Source organism: Bolinopsis microptera, chromosome 10 (genome assembly GCF_026151205.1).
Source record: "Bolinopsis microptera isolate Bmic1 chromosome 10, MBARI_Bmic_1.0, whole genome shotgun sequence".
Lineage (NCBI taxonomy): Eukaryota > Metazoa > Ctenophora > Tentaculata > Lobata > Bolinopsidae > Bolinopsis > Bolinopsis microptera.
The window spans coordinates 13,807,412-13,822,174 of record NC_087081.1 but is presented as its reverse complement, the minus strand read 5'-3'; the positions used below and the strand labels follow the sequence as shown (position 1 = coordinate 13,822,174).

Genomic DNA, 14,763 nt, shown 5'->3' with positions numbered 1-14,763 from the left:
AAAATATCAAAAAACATGGTTTTTTTGCTCTATTTTTGGCCCAAAAATCGGTTTTTTGCGATTTTTACCCAAGAACAATCATCCAACTCTGAAACCACTTTCATCAATCGATTCTACGGTCAAAAATACGTCTAGGTATGGTGGTAATCTGGGGTCCCTATCGTACGACAGACAATGCCCGTAAGAGCCTCTACTATATGTTCTCGCTGGAAACCTTGTAAAGTAGAGTTTCCACGTAAAAAAAAGAAAAAAAGGGAGTTCAGAACGGCTCTTTCTGTAGTGGAACGATTCATGGAGCTCAAACTTCTGTTACTGTGGATCTAACGAGTGAGTTTTGCAAGCGTGGACTAGTCGAGAATACGTACAGACATCTACCTGAAAGCAGCAACATCCTCAAGCAATCGATACATTTGGAGACCCTAGTTTCGTCAGCAAAGAAGCTGACTTCCGAAAGACATGTAACAGCTGGCGCTCTAGATCGTTAATAAACAAATGAACAATAGGTCCTAACACACTTCCCTGAGGACACCACTTAGAACCCCCTGGCACGTCCGAAGAACTTAGAAGTTTGCCGTGAAATCCGTATCTCTCTTTAACCAAACAAAAAAGTAGTCCAAGTCTACTTTGTTAAAAGCCTTGGCAAAATCGAAGTAAATGAAGTCTGTGTATTTCCACCTGAAGTCAGGAATCCTTCAAAATGTCGTCAAAGTAACGAGCATTTTGGTCAATAGCTTCTGTCGATCTGAAGCGCATGTTTTGTCGATAACAAATGGTTGTTTCGAGATGCGAACCATGTGTTTCCTAACCACTCCTTTCTTAGAACTTTGACTACATGTGAGCTCAGAAACCGGTCTGTAGTTAGCAGCATCACTCCTGCTACATTTCTGAAAGCGGTGTGACATATCCAGTCTTGTAGAAACATGGGGGGACGAATCCTGTAACATGGACTCAGACCAGATGTGATGATCGGAACACTCAAGCTTGAAGCACATCATTTGAGGAGATAGCAGAACTACCATCAGGCCCGGTGAAGAGTCCAGCCTAATCTCTCAGATATAGCTCCATGTGTGGTTAGGAGTGAGTACCATTCTGACATCCCTACTAGGAGAGGTGGACTGTAAAAATTGTAAATGTAGGTAGTGAACTTATCCGGCAGTTTAGGAAAGGGGAAAAAAACAAAAAAATAATGTTTTTTTTTTTAAGCGTAATCAGTAAAAGTATTTATGATTGACACTAATTTTATCCACTGCTCTCTTTTCACCTTGATCAAGAATGTGGACTATAGCTTCCTTGATCTCATAGCAAATCTAAATCCAAACTCGTCTTCAGTTTACTTTGATTCGAGCTAGTCATTGGCCACACTTTGCCATTAATACTTTATGAAGGCCCACGGTGCTACTGCGAAAAAAAAAAAAAAACAAAAGTTGAGGCAACGATTTCCTGAAAGGCTAGTGAAAATCCCGTGATAAATCATATTTCGCAACAGAGCTAGACGCTGTGTCCCCTAACTGCAGTCGCCATAACACCCCACTCGTCCGGTCGCAAACAACCATCAAGTTTTTAACCACGTCCATTAATAGATTAATTATCACAGCACCAATATCATGCGTTCCACCATCAGTTAAGTAAGCGTAACCAGTTTGGGTAACCTTCACTGAAAGACTCAACATTTCAACGCACTCGTGGTCTTAATCCCACAAAAAAAAACCCACACGATGGCCAACCACTATAGGCCAATGAATCCGGTCTCACGGTGATCTCCTTTCAGACATAGATGGGTTAACGAGGTGTCGCACGTCACCTCAAGATCAGTTTCGAAGCTGACCAGGCCAGAACCCAAATTGATTGGGTCTGATGTCACGTGATTATGAGCCTGAGGTCCAACGTGGGACTATGACGTCATCAAGCTTGTTTTTCCTCATTGGAACACGAGCTACATCTGTGAAATGGGAAGTAATGCGGAATTTTGAGTGTTATGCCAAATGTTACTTTTAAAAAGTATGATATAGAAAACAAAATTATCACGTAAATAAAACGTGGTCAACGTAAATAAAACAACGAATAACACAACCTAAAATAAAACAACGGTAAATAAAACAGCCTAAATAAATCAATGTAATGAAATAACAAATGAAATTAACTAATAACACAACTAAAATAAAACCAGTGTCTAACGTCCGTAATAAGTCATATTTTCAAAGCTTAAGATGATCTATAAGTGAATTTGCGATTCTAATTTAATGTCAAACGGGTCAGTCCTGCGAGCCATGTTTTACTCACCTCCAGGATCGATTGAAGTCAGTCCCTGTTACCTGAATGCAAGACGAAAAGTGAGTTAATCGAGGATGATATGCGAAGTGTTCAGGATAATGCATCTTCAGAGCGAACTGTAATACAGGGAATACAGTAATTCGTCTAACTCATTTATAGATTTTGCACATTTATTATAAGTAATTTTACTCCCCTCCAATAAATCGATCGTACCCTGCCACGTACCTAAGTCGTCCCTGGTAAATAGCTATCTATGAACTAAAAAGTTCTTGCAACGCGGATCCTGATGACTAGGATAAAAATAAACGCTCGTATATTCAAAATGAAATAAAATCTTTAGGTGGGCTGATAAATAACGAAATTAACCTGGGTCGGTAAACTGATCGACTAATATAGAGCGTGAAGGGTAAAGGAACATTAAACATAAAGAATAATGATTCGGCGAATGTCGATATATATTTAATAGTATATTTATAACATATATAACATATATACAACTACATATGAGGGAAAGCTTCTGTAGAACACACAAAAACTTGCCTCTTTACTGTTAAACTAGGGCTGTGTGCATGTTTGAGGTTGTCCAACAACACATCGCCATCTCTTAGGCTTGAGCACGTATGATTGCAGACCACAATTTCCGATTTTATGTATGCCAAGAGACCTTCTTCATTGGTAAGTACCAGAAGGTATGGAGAGGGAGTGCTCTGAGGTTAGGTAGGGAGGATCTGGCTGCTCTGAGAAAAACTACGAAGAGTTTGGATCGACTCTTTTGACGGTGAAGGGAAGAAAGGAGAGTACTAAAAACACCCTGAAGAACTTCTGAACCACTGTTTCCTAAATAAAAAATCTGTAAAAATTTTCTGTAAAATTTTATGCATTTAATAGATCATTTGGCTTGAAAATATATCTTACGCGACATAGAAAGGATTTCTGCAGCTGGAACTCCTATATTGTTTTATTTTACGTTGTTTTATTTACATTTGTTTTAATTACGTTGTTTTATTGACGTTTATTTATTTACTTTTTTTATTTATGTTGTTCTAATTTACGTTATTTTATTTACGTTGGTTTATTTACGTATATTTAATTACGTTGTTTTATTCACGTTGTTTATCTACGTCTGCTAAGCTAGGGATGAAAAATATCAAAATAGGCACCATTTAAGGATATTTACTTTTATTAAAGCACATTCAATTTAATACATATAAAAAATTACTCAACTTGCTTGATTCTGCACTAGTTGATCTTAACCCAAAATTGAACCGAGAATCGACTAAATATACTAAAATTTTCAGAAATATTTAAGATTTCCCTGTATAAATGATTAACAAACAAAAAAAAAAATTTGTATTTGTGATTATTCTTATACTAGGTTGTAAAATACATGTTACATTATTAATGATAATATGATAACATATTAAATGTTTCATTTTTATCAAGTGGGTAAGTGCAGGTGGGTAACGTGCATACGATAACGTCATCATTTCACGACCCTACTGTGTCATCATCAAAAGCTTGTAACATTTTATTATTTATATTGTAAAATTTTTACTAGTCATGTGATTACCAACACACAGCTCACCGCCATCATCAAGCTTCAAATATCTCACAACTTATACAACACACACATCACCATAAGGTCTGGACAGTCTCTCATCCATACAGCTAGATCTCGAGCTTAACGAGGAGTGAACTACTAGAGACTGTTATGACATCCTCAATACACTCGGAATCCCTAACACTTAGAGATCAATGGATAGCTGCACATATCGATTGTGGGGTAATGAAAAATGCAGATGAGCTGGCCAAGATTAGGTAGAACCAGTGAATTCCACTTTGAACTGCCCAATTCCACCAATCTTTACATCAAACGCCTGATCTACGACAAAGTCACTAGACTAAATCAGGAAACCTGGTTTAACTGATAGGACCCAGAAACACCAAAACTGACACTCGGTCACAAAAACATCAACATATCAAAAGATCTAACACTACACTCAGCAAACAACAGAAACAAAATTCCAGAACTGCAGTGCACCTCATCACAGGACATTGTGGCTTAAACATACACCTCCATACCATCTGCAAATCAAGCACTGCGCTTGTCCGATGTGCGGCGACTAGAGAAACATCTCAACTCTTTCAGGACAGTGTCCGGCTTTGGCCAATAAGAGGTCAATATTCCCAGGACTAGACCTCTCCGTTAATGACATAATCGACAACCAACACATCTCCACTATGTCAACTTCACAAACCACCCAAAACGCTTAATTTTGCCAAGCGAGCTGGACCAGACTGGTGAAACATAGCGCCTACTTACACTTCGTCTTAGCTCACCGTTCTCCTTCCACGCCCAGCTGGCCACTTAACTACATACACGATACATCATACAACACTACCATCATCCTACATCACATACGAGAACTGTCATGCCAAGAGGAGGCAAAGCATCCACATGCTATCACTCTCGTGGCCACCCAGTCCAGCCTCTCTATAAAAAAAGATAGATAAACCCCTCCGATTAATTTGTAACCTCAACGATGTTCACAGCTAAGATATTTGACAAACAAGAAAGATGGTAAAAAGTGCAAAAGTAGCAAAAAGTGCCTTAAAGACATGTGGAATATTTTGGGAAAAGTTAAGCAATCTAATTTTTAATCAAAACTTTTCAAACAATACATACTCATACAGAATTGAATGCTTCTAAATAAACCCATTATAAAGGAAAACAACCGAATATAGCCCTAATTTTCATCTATCCAGAATAACGAAACCCAAACTATGTATAGATAGAGGGGTAACCAAAACACACGGTAGTGTGGCAGTAAATACCACAACCCCAATAACAATGGCCCTAGCAACAATTAATTAATCAATGAATCAAAACATATAATAAATGTACTTATAGAAAATCTCTTGGTGCAAGAGTTATTTATAATCTTCAGGCATAGTGATTCGTGAAGGCAGTGAAGCAATAACCTCCCTATTCCAATGACACATAGTGCGTGATGAAATCACATCCTTAACTAAAGTATGTGGAAGTGCGCTTGTTGGCCCAAATAGAGCTACTGCATAAAAGGATGGAGGAAGAGGTGATCCCTGATGATTGGGCTTCAAGGTGTTTATAGTGGTATCGGAAAGAAGGGAGACACGCTCATACAGCTGCCAATAATAGTATAGCTCTTAGAGGGCAACGTCTTCTAAGGTTCTTTCAAATGTTCTTCTAGAAGCATGGATGTTGGAATGAAGTGTCTTCTTAGGGAAAATCAGTGTGGGTTCAGACGGACCGCTCCATTATTGATCAGATTTATTCCATCCGCACCATTATTCACAACTGCATTGAGTTAACATTCCACTTTATGTTAATTTCATTGATTTAAGGCAGCGTTTGATTCCCTCAAAGAATTTATTATTTAATTGGTCAAGCATGAGACACTATGGGACCTTCCGGAGAAATATGTTAAATCTTTCAGGCATTCTTAACGGAACAATGATGCTGTCAGGTTAATGTGAAATGTTCTGATGGTTCTCTTTTAATTCGGCACTGGACAGTAGCACTCTCGTAAATCTATTTGTCATGTCAATAGTTTACGATGACTCCATCATGTACTGTTCTCTTTTAAGTATGTAATCAAATTATTAGAATATGAAAGTTAACATAAATTTTGTGATAACAGATATTATGTCTACCACCTTTTTTCACTTGAAGTTGATTATATTTACATGTGGACCTCCTGCTTTTGTGTTCATTAACACAATTGCATATAAATAGTGGAGTTACATCGGTCGCATTTTTGGGGTGGAATGCTAGGCGAGTTGTCGTGTGATCATTAAGTAATAATAGTTAAATCATCCATGATACCTTTGATCCGTCAAAGTTCGGAATTGCAATAGACCAAAAGACATGGGGAGAACCTTAATATAACATGAATGATAACGTATCACGCTACTGCACTTCGAACTCAAAACATGTCTCTTGTTGCCACTCGGTCACAAACTGCCTTCGTGAACGTCTATAAGGTCTACCAAAATGCTATTATATTATTACAAAGCACGTTGCGTGCGCGTTAAGCATTCCACTCGCAAAACCGCGCCCGTTGCGCGTTTGAGAGGGTTATATATCATCAGGCTATGTTAATGAACATGATAGCCTGAGGTCCCCGAATAAAGATTTGGCGGAATGACAGGCTGAGCGCGGCCCAGTAAGCTGGAATTAAGTCTATCGAAACTTTCATCGTTGCGGCTAGACTAAGGTGGTACGGACATGTTGTCAGAATGCCAGAGACGCGGTTCCCCAATTTCTTACTGGATTGGAAACCAAACTATGGAAAGAGACTGAGAGGACGACCCCGCAAAGGCTGGATGGCCTGTGTACTCGAGGATGCGGCTGAATTTACAGGTGTCGATAACATCAGCAGAGATGCAGTAAAACAGTTGGCTCTAAAGCGAGTGGAATGGAGGAACATGTTACGCCGTAGAAGAGATGTGTGTGATGCAGGCCACTCCAACGACTAGGAGGAGACCTCTTCATGTAGCATGTATGTATGTCTGTAAGCTTATCTGCGCTGTGCAGATAAGGTACGGAGGTACTTACAGGACTATATTAGATACCGTCGGTCATAGGAACCGACTGGAATGGGCTTTTGGCTGCCGGACCGGATTTTGCCGGATATCAATCTATTATCCGGTTAGCCGGATTTTGCCGGACTGGAACCGGTTGTTAGGAAGGGCAAATATAAGGCTGCCGGAACTTGCCGGAAAATTTAAATTAATCCTCATTATTGGGCTTTTGTTGTTATCAACTATGATATTTATTCTAGTAAGCCATAGTTTGTAATTACACGATAAGTTCTGCATTCCTTAGAGCAATTTAATACAACCACACCGATGATATTTCCTGTTTAGGCCTAGCAGTAGAGTCGTAGACATTCACATAGGTCAAATATCAAATCAACAAGCAGTAAGTTGTAATTAGTAGAGGCTCTTACGGGCAAAAAGACGTGTTTTCTGCTACGAGTTTAGAGACCTAACCGCTAATTGGACACAATAGTATGATGTCTAAGGATCGATAATATGTTAAGAAGTATAAATTTGGCCTTATTAGTCACGTGCTATACCAATGCGCGTTTTAAACTTTGACAGTCTATTACTCTAAGGCAAATAAAGTAATTATATCCATATTTTGTCAGCAATAAGATCACATTATTTTCTATTTAGTGTGAAAATATGAGCTAGAACGGACATAATCTCGCTGAGTTATAGCTGTTTGAAATTTATGATGAACGCGCGGGTGCCAATTGATAACAACTAAATGCTTTTGCGCGTAGTGCGCGTCGAAAATTTGGCAAAAACGCTTGCGGAGTGACAATATTCAAACTTCGATTAAGTATATGAAGTGGGTACTTCTCGGAAAGGAAAAATTTAGGCAAACACGATGTGACTATTTTTGGGTTGATTTAATACAACTGCAAAAAATTATTCAAACTTAAAGCAAAAAAGTCAAAATTTTTACCACTTTTTTGGATTTTTACCTCAGAACAAATAGAGGGATTTGTTTTATTTTTATACAATCTTGTGCGGCTGTCTTTTAGCTATCTTTATGCAAGTTTTGCCGACATGCCAACAAAATTAACTTGCTCAAAATATCAAAAAACATGGTTTTTTGGCCTATTTTTGGCCCAAAAATCGGTTTTTTGCGATTTTACCCCAGAACAATCAGTCCAATCATCTTGAAACCACTTCAATCGATTCTACGGTCAAAAATACGTCTAGTAAGGTGTATCTGGGGTCCCTAACGTATCGAGCAGACAATGCCCGTAAGAGCCTCTACTAAATCAGAGTAAACAAGAAGTAGCAAGAGTAGACAAGTTATTATCAGAAATGATAGATATATGCAATTGGCATATCCTGCCAGACCCCTTGAGCGCGATTGGGCTGCACGACTTAGGGGACCCCCAATTATTAGGGGTCCCTCGGTGATCAGATCATGTCACCAATTAGTGACGTATAATTAGTGATGTGATCCTTCAGTAGAATTTAATTGTAGATTTCACACACACACACACACACACAGATTTATTGAGATTATTACTTAAGATATTTATAAGTATAATCACTGTTATTGTTAATTAGCGGACTAACATCGCTCGCTCCCTTTTCCCATTCATTCACGGCCTACAAATAATTTATTATTGGCGAATGAATTTCCCAAGGGTTTAAGATCTTAAAAAGTTAAGAACAGCTGCCCACGCGCTACAGCTTGAGTTAGGCACTAGGCAGTGATTACAGTGATAACTGTTGATTGACCCTTCCAGATCGTAGAGGTCTGCAACACATGCTCGATTTGCACATGCATTGTTTTTAAATTATCTCTCTATAACTATAATAATAAAGTAATAAGCAATTAAAAGTTATGTCCGTAGCCCGCTCGTCACACGTGCATATTAATTATGAGTAATTAAACTTGCATGTTGTAGCATATTATTATATATTTTACCAAAACTCATAATTGGGTATATGGTATAGAGTGGACCGTTGCCAGTGTTTCACAAAACTCGGAGCCAAAACTGGATCATAATAATAAATTGTGATAAAGAGCATTACTAGAGCTACTGTTCGTAGTAAGGTTCGGTTCTCCTCTATACTACATAGGTTTTGGACTCGAGGCTTCCCCCTGGTAATGCGATCTCGGAAGGCAGGCCTCCCCTTTGCAACACAATGTCGGAAGCGGGAGCTCTCGATATAGGAGGTACGTATCGATATAGGAGGTACGTATCGGACCGAAAATGTTCTAAGTCAAAACTTTTTCAAAGTTTTCTGGAAATCACTTTTCTCCACGTTTCATGCTACCATGTTCATTATTATCCGAAAATATTTGTTCGGTTTTTTGAATTCCGCACTTAATCAAAACATTTTTGATTTTTCAAAAGATTTGAGTTAAAAAGGGAAGAAAAATATGCATTTCTAGATTTTAGAAATACATTTTTTTGAAGAAATATCTGGGAAAAATCCGGCAAATTTTCTGAAACCGGACCGGAGCCGGAACCGGATATTGAAGCCGGATATCCGGCCGGATCCGAATTCAGCAGGATATCCGGTCGGTTCCTAGTCGGTCACATACCTAGGGAGATAACCCGGTTTGTCTTCTACTTTATCGAGATGGGTGGTAACGTATGGTAGAAGGTATCGTAGCTGACATAAGCCACCGAAGGTCGCCTATACCAAGTGGGCCAGTGGGGGGCTAGAGATAAAGCTTAAGATGTACTTTAGGCATTCAAGTATCTCTCTAGTAGAGCAGTTGGGATCGTTCATTGCCCGGTACGACTACGAGTTGGACAGACAACCAGTTGTAAGACTCAGAGACTAAGAGAAAATGTGGAGGTATAAGAAGAAGCCGAATATCAACTTCAAGATAGTGATCATGCGACATGCAATAATGTGATATTTATAATTCAGATTGTTAAAATTTTATAATACATTGTTTTTATCAATTCAACAACATAGTTTAGTCTAATGTTAACTATTGGAACTGGCTGAAATTAAAAAGTTGTCATATTCTGGACAAAAAGTTCGAAATGAAAAAATTTTTGAAAAAAATTCAACGGACTTTTAACTTGGACGGACATTAATTGAACGGACTTTATTTGAACGGACATTAAAATGAACGCTAGGGCCTCCAGCGTTCAAGTAATGTCCGTCCAAATAAGGTCCGATAAGGTACTTTTCAATTCTACGGTGTCATACGTACTTCTAAATCTAAATTTGTATTGAAAAGTACTGTCCCACCAATTGACTGGCCATGCAATAAAATTGAACCTCCTGTGGCGTAATGATGCACAAAGTTCCGACAACTATGGCAATCTTTTAATTTCATTTCAAATCAATACACCTCTTAAGTTAGAAAAAGTAAAACAATCGTATTTTAGGATTTTGAGAACTGAATTTAAAATACTACGAAGAGTTACCTGCAAACTGCAAAAAACACCTAATTAATAATATAACTTAAACATTGTACCAGTATTATACCAGTATTATACCAGTGTTATACCATTACACATTGACAAGGTTGTAAAAATCATGCATAAATGAGCCTGATACCCTGTAACATCTATTAACAGAATAACGTGGACAACCCATTACCTGACCAAGCTTGTTCGATCAGTTATAAATATAAGATATAAGCGCATCTTCCTCAACACTGACACACTTTTCTTCTAAATCTATTAACTGAAAGCAGTCAGCATGGTCGTGGCACTCTTGGACGAGTTTGCCAACGACAGCCTTATGGAGAATAAAATCGTTCTGTGAAATATTTTCCACGATTATCAGGACACTGTTTGTGCCGTCAGCATTTTTAAACATGAACAAGTCATTTTCGAAAAATATAATTCTATCTTTAGGGTCTTGGATAACCTGCGTGTTCATGACGGGTCGATAGCCAGTTTCTTCCTTGTATTTTGTCCTAATGTCCTAGTGGTGCGCCTAGGCTGGGCTTTTGTGATATTTACCGCTGACAACAGTTTTGTGAGGTCTGTGTTGCTTTTGCTTGTCTTGCTAGAAATAACAACGTACTTTGGCCCATCAGCTAAGGTAACGGCAAGCTCTTTAACAATGCTGTCAACTTCCTCTGACGGCAGTGAACCTTCCGATGGAGTTTCCAAGTAGCGCTTCCTGTACTGTTTGGGACAGGAAAATGCTGTCACCGAATGATTTTGCAACATGATAAGCCTATTATTTCTTTGACCTATGGCATAGTCAAGGAATGTATCTAAAAATGGCAACCTAAGAACTGAAGTTAAGCAAACAGTTATTTTCCAATAATCGGTTTTTATACTTTTATACTCAAACTTATTATAGACCCCGTGTTGGTAACAGTGGATAATATGCAGTGGCGAAACGTACCTAAGAGGCCGCAGCTGCACCCCCCCCCATCCCACTTCCGCATAGCAGGGGTATAGCCGGGGTGTCGGGCGGTCGTTTCGCCACTGACTAGTGACTGATTGTATAAAAGTGCAAACTATAGAGCCATGTAGCATTCTGTACTTATGTAGCTTTGCACAACCCAAGTCTCAGTCCTACTCCCTACCTACTTACCTAGTAATAAGGTTATACGATCTTAGTATTAGTACCTATTCCACATTGTACACTCTAATTATCCAAAAGCCTGCCAATATATAGGTTTAATCACGCCACAAGTTGATTCGAATTATCTCAACTTACGCAGGATTTGCGTTAAATATGCAGCATTCGACTTTATATTTAACGGAAAACCTGCCAAAATAGAGCAAACCTGCTGAGGGTAGGTGAAAGGTGAGGCAGGTTTTGTCTTAATTTTGCAGGCTTTTCTATAAATCAACAACTCGATTAAATGATTACGTGAGATACATCTCTGCGCGAATACGATAAATAGGCAGGATTTCGGTTAATTTTGCAGGAATCATTTTAAGACTTCAAATTGATTATCAGCCTTAATGTAAAACCTGCCAAATTAGGTGGCAGGTGGCAATGGCTGGAAGGGGCCTATAATATGTTAAATAAGAATACATGATATGATTACAAATAAACAATAAACATTCATCATGTATATTAGCGACAAGAGAAAAAACATTTTCGGACGTGAATCATGTATAAATATAAACTCATGATTAATTATTACTTGATTGATAAGTTAATAGAGCTGAAATATTACCCACTATAGTAGGGGGTAGCTATGATTTGAGCTGGTTTAAGGAGCTCATGTTAATAATAAATTTGACTTCGTACGTTAAAAATTCCTCATTCTCAAATCTCAACATTCCTATATATTAATAGAATCCTAAACATTAATAATGATTAAAAATAAATATGTCGTTTTCGTCCGGTTCAGATAAAAATATTAACTTCATCTACTTAAACATCTGTTAAAGCTGGGTTAAATTTTCTGATACTTATATTGAAACTTATCGCCAGAGAAGATCATATGTATATTTCTCCTCTACATCTCTCATACCACGTGACAATTCATCATCTGAACGTAATGGTGAGACGTCATCCTCCACCGAGCCTAACGACTGGAACGTTTCATCTGAAGAAGATAAAGCCAAACCCATCACGTCTCCGTTTAGACCGTGACCTATGGGTAAAGATAGGGTAGTGGATAGGGATATTATAAGCAGAATGGCTGATATCTTCTATCCATCTTCTTCATCTTTTGTAAATATCTTGAAGTGAAGATAAAAATTAGCCGTTTGTGTGTAATATCAATGGTGACTGTTTGGAAACAATTAAAATTTAAAAGTTCAGAACATTAAACTAGAGTAGCAAAATGACAAAAAAGATTTTAGTCCGAAGTTGCTATATAATCTTAAATTATAAAAAATACCAGATTGATTGACAAGAAACTGAATGCGCCTTTACGTGACAGATGAGCTAAACTCAGTGTGCGTATTTAATCAGAGCTAAGTTGATTCTTGTAGTTGTAAGGTTTTAACAGGAAATTACAGGGAGATGAAGACGTTAATCACTTCAACTTCACATTTATGTGGTTTATAGGATCTTAATTAGAAACTTTATAGGATATTGAGCGATTCCCATGGGTAAGGTGAATAATTAACAAGGTTAGTAATGTTAATTGGAGCGAATTTGACGGGTCAATAAACTTGAGTATTAGATAAGGAGAGCATCAACTCTTGAGGATGCACGAACAAATTAAAACAGATCATTTCCTAAATTCTACGTAATGAAAAATAATTTACAATTTACATCATGTATTTACAAGTTGGTCTAAAAATCGTATCACAATGAACTTTGATTGACGAAGTTCTCGTATTGGAATATTTATCAGGCTTCTTCTAGACACCACTCAATATTACCATAAAAAAGGAACATTTTTACAATAAATCCAAAATAAAACCTCGCTCATCTAAAAATTTTTAGCCGTTCTCAATCAAAGAACGCTCGTTTAGGCTGAACTTTTTTTGAGCTTTTGCTTCGATGGCATGATTATAATGAATCTGATCGAGGATATAAAATGAAATCTTCAGTTCCTTGATATTTATGCTTTTGCAGAGATGAAACTGTTGAGGTTCTCCACTTCTGACACGTCTATGACCAGCTCATTCTCTTTGGCACAAGTGAGAGCGTCTTGAGCAAACTCTTGAGCCTGAAAATATGCGGAATTAACATTTTTATGATACATAACAAAAGTTCACAGCCGTATAAATCGAAAGTTTGTAATACTATAATGAATGAACAAGCAATATCACAGAGTGAACATTCATAGGGGCTACCTATTGCATATTGCACTCTTGATTCAGGAAAAATTATTCAATATAATTCAACGCAAAATGACTAACCTTTGGGTATCCCATCAGATGAGTATGAAGAAGGGCGAGCGTGTGTAAAAGCATGACCATGTTTGCTGCCCCATAGTTTGAGTTGCTTTGCTGTAAATCGTATATCGCGTGTAGCATCTGTATTGCTTCAGCTTCTTGAGCCTCATCTGGGAAATTATATATGGTAAATCACCTAAAAAATAATAAGTTACGTGGATTTCAATAGATATTGCGGAAAGATCTGAAAATAAATCTGGCATTTGGCCGACGCCGCGCATTCGTTTCCATGTCAAAATAATAGAAGTGGATGTCCGTGAAAAATTTCATTATTGTAATGTCTATGCGCGCTACAACTAATACACTTTCAAGTTGCGACTGGCCGAAATAAACATAATTCCACAGAGAAAGTAAACAACAAGTAAAATATTAAAGTGCAACTTGTGTCTTGTTGTTGACTAACCTAACATTTCACCCTCTTCAGCCGATTTCTCTACAAAACTCGTCAGAGTAGACTCAGGCTGAGGTTCTTCCAACTTTACCACACTTTTTAACATTTCACTCCAAATGTTGACAACTTCTGAGTAGATGTTGTGAGCCGTTTCTGTTTGACCTTTTCTGAAGAAGACGTTGGCCATGTGGAAGTATCCACCCGTCGTTTTAACGTGTTTAGGTCCGCTTATCAGAGCTGCGTGGTAGATCTGAAAATTACATTTGTTTATATAAACTAAGACAAAAACCAGTCACAATCTAAAATGTGAATTACGATCCAAAAAAGTATCATGCAAAACTGTATTCGTATAAGATAACATCAGATCAAATTTAAAAAGTTGCAGTGCATCGCCGTTTCACTTTTACAACGCTTTCGATTTCGCCTAGTTCAAAACTATATATTGTGGCTATCATATTAGATGTGATTTCTACGATCATTCTGCGGTCGCCATATTTTAGTTCTTTATTTAGCTATCTAATGCCGACTACCCCATCCAAATATTGTTGTTCATAAAATAGTGTTGTTGTTTGCACAGTGTTAGAGGAGAACTTTTCAAACTAGTTGTGAATGTGATGATTTGAATGTTTGGTATATCTGTCATTACATACGGATGCGTCTACTTTTTACTTTTATGAGCGAAGCCTCCTACTTCCTATCTGGTGAAGGTTTGATCAGAGAGTCACTAAA

At 37.8% G+C, this 14,763-nt stretch overlaps 1 protein-coding gene across 1 annotated transcript; it reads right to left on the bottom strand.

Moving 5' to 3' along the window:
* Positions 1–12,973: 12,973 nt before the first annotated feature.
* Positions 12,974–14,278, bottom strand: LOC134821889 (uncharacterized). Its single transcript, XM_063832704.1, has 3 exons — positions 14,047–14,278; positions 13,608–13,753; positions 12,974–13,414 (listed from the first exon to the last, which is right to left on the bottom strand). Exons 1-3 carry the CDS (start codon positions 14,219–14,221, stop codon positions 13,307–13,309), a joined length of 429 nt encoding a protein of 142 aa, XP_063688774.1. The 5' UTR covers positions 14,222–14,278; the 3' UTR covers positions 12,974–13,306.
* Between the last annotated feature and the right edge of the window lie 485 nt (positions 14,279–14,763).

What these genes read in the sequence shown, in the direction of transcription:
- LOC134821889 (XM_063832704.1), bottom strand. Translation starts at nt 14,221, where the DNA reads ATGGCCAACGTCTTCTTCAGAAAAGGTCAAACAGAAACGGCTCACAAC. An exon ending in TGAAGAGGGTGAAATGTTAG is followed by an intron (nt 13,754 to 14,046) that starts GTTAGTCAACAA and finishes ATAATTTCCCAG; the next exon opens with ATGAGGCTCAAGAAGCTGAA. An exon ending in ATCTGATGGGATACCCAAAG is followed by an intron (nt 13,415 to 13,607) that starts GTTAGTCATTTT and finishes GCATATTTTCAG; the next exon opens with GCTCAAGAGTTTGCTCAAGA.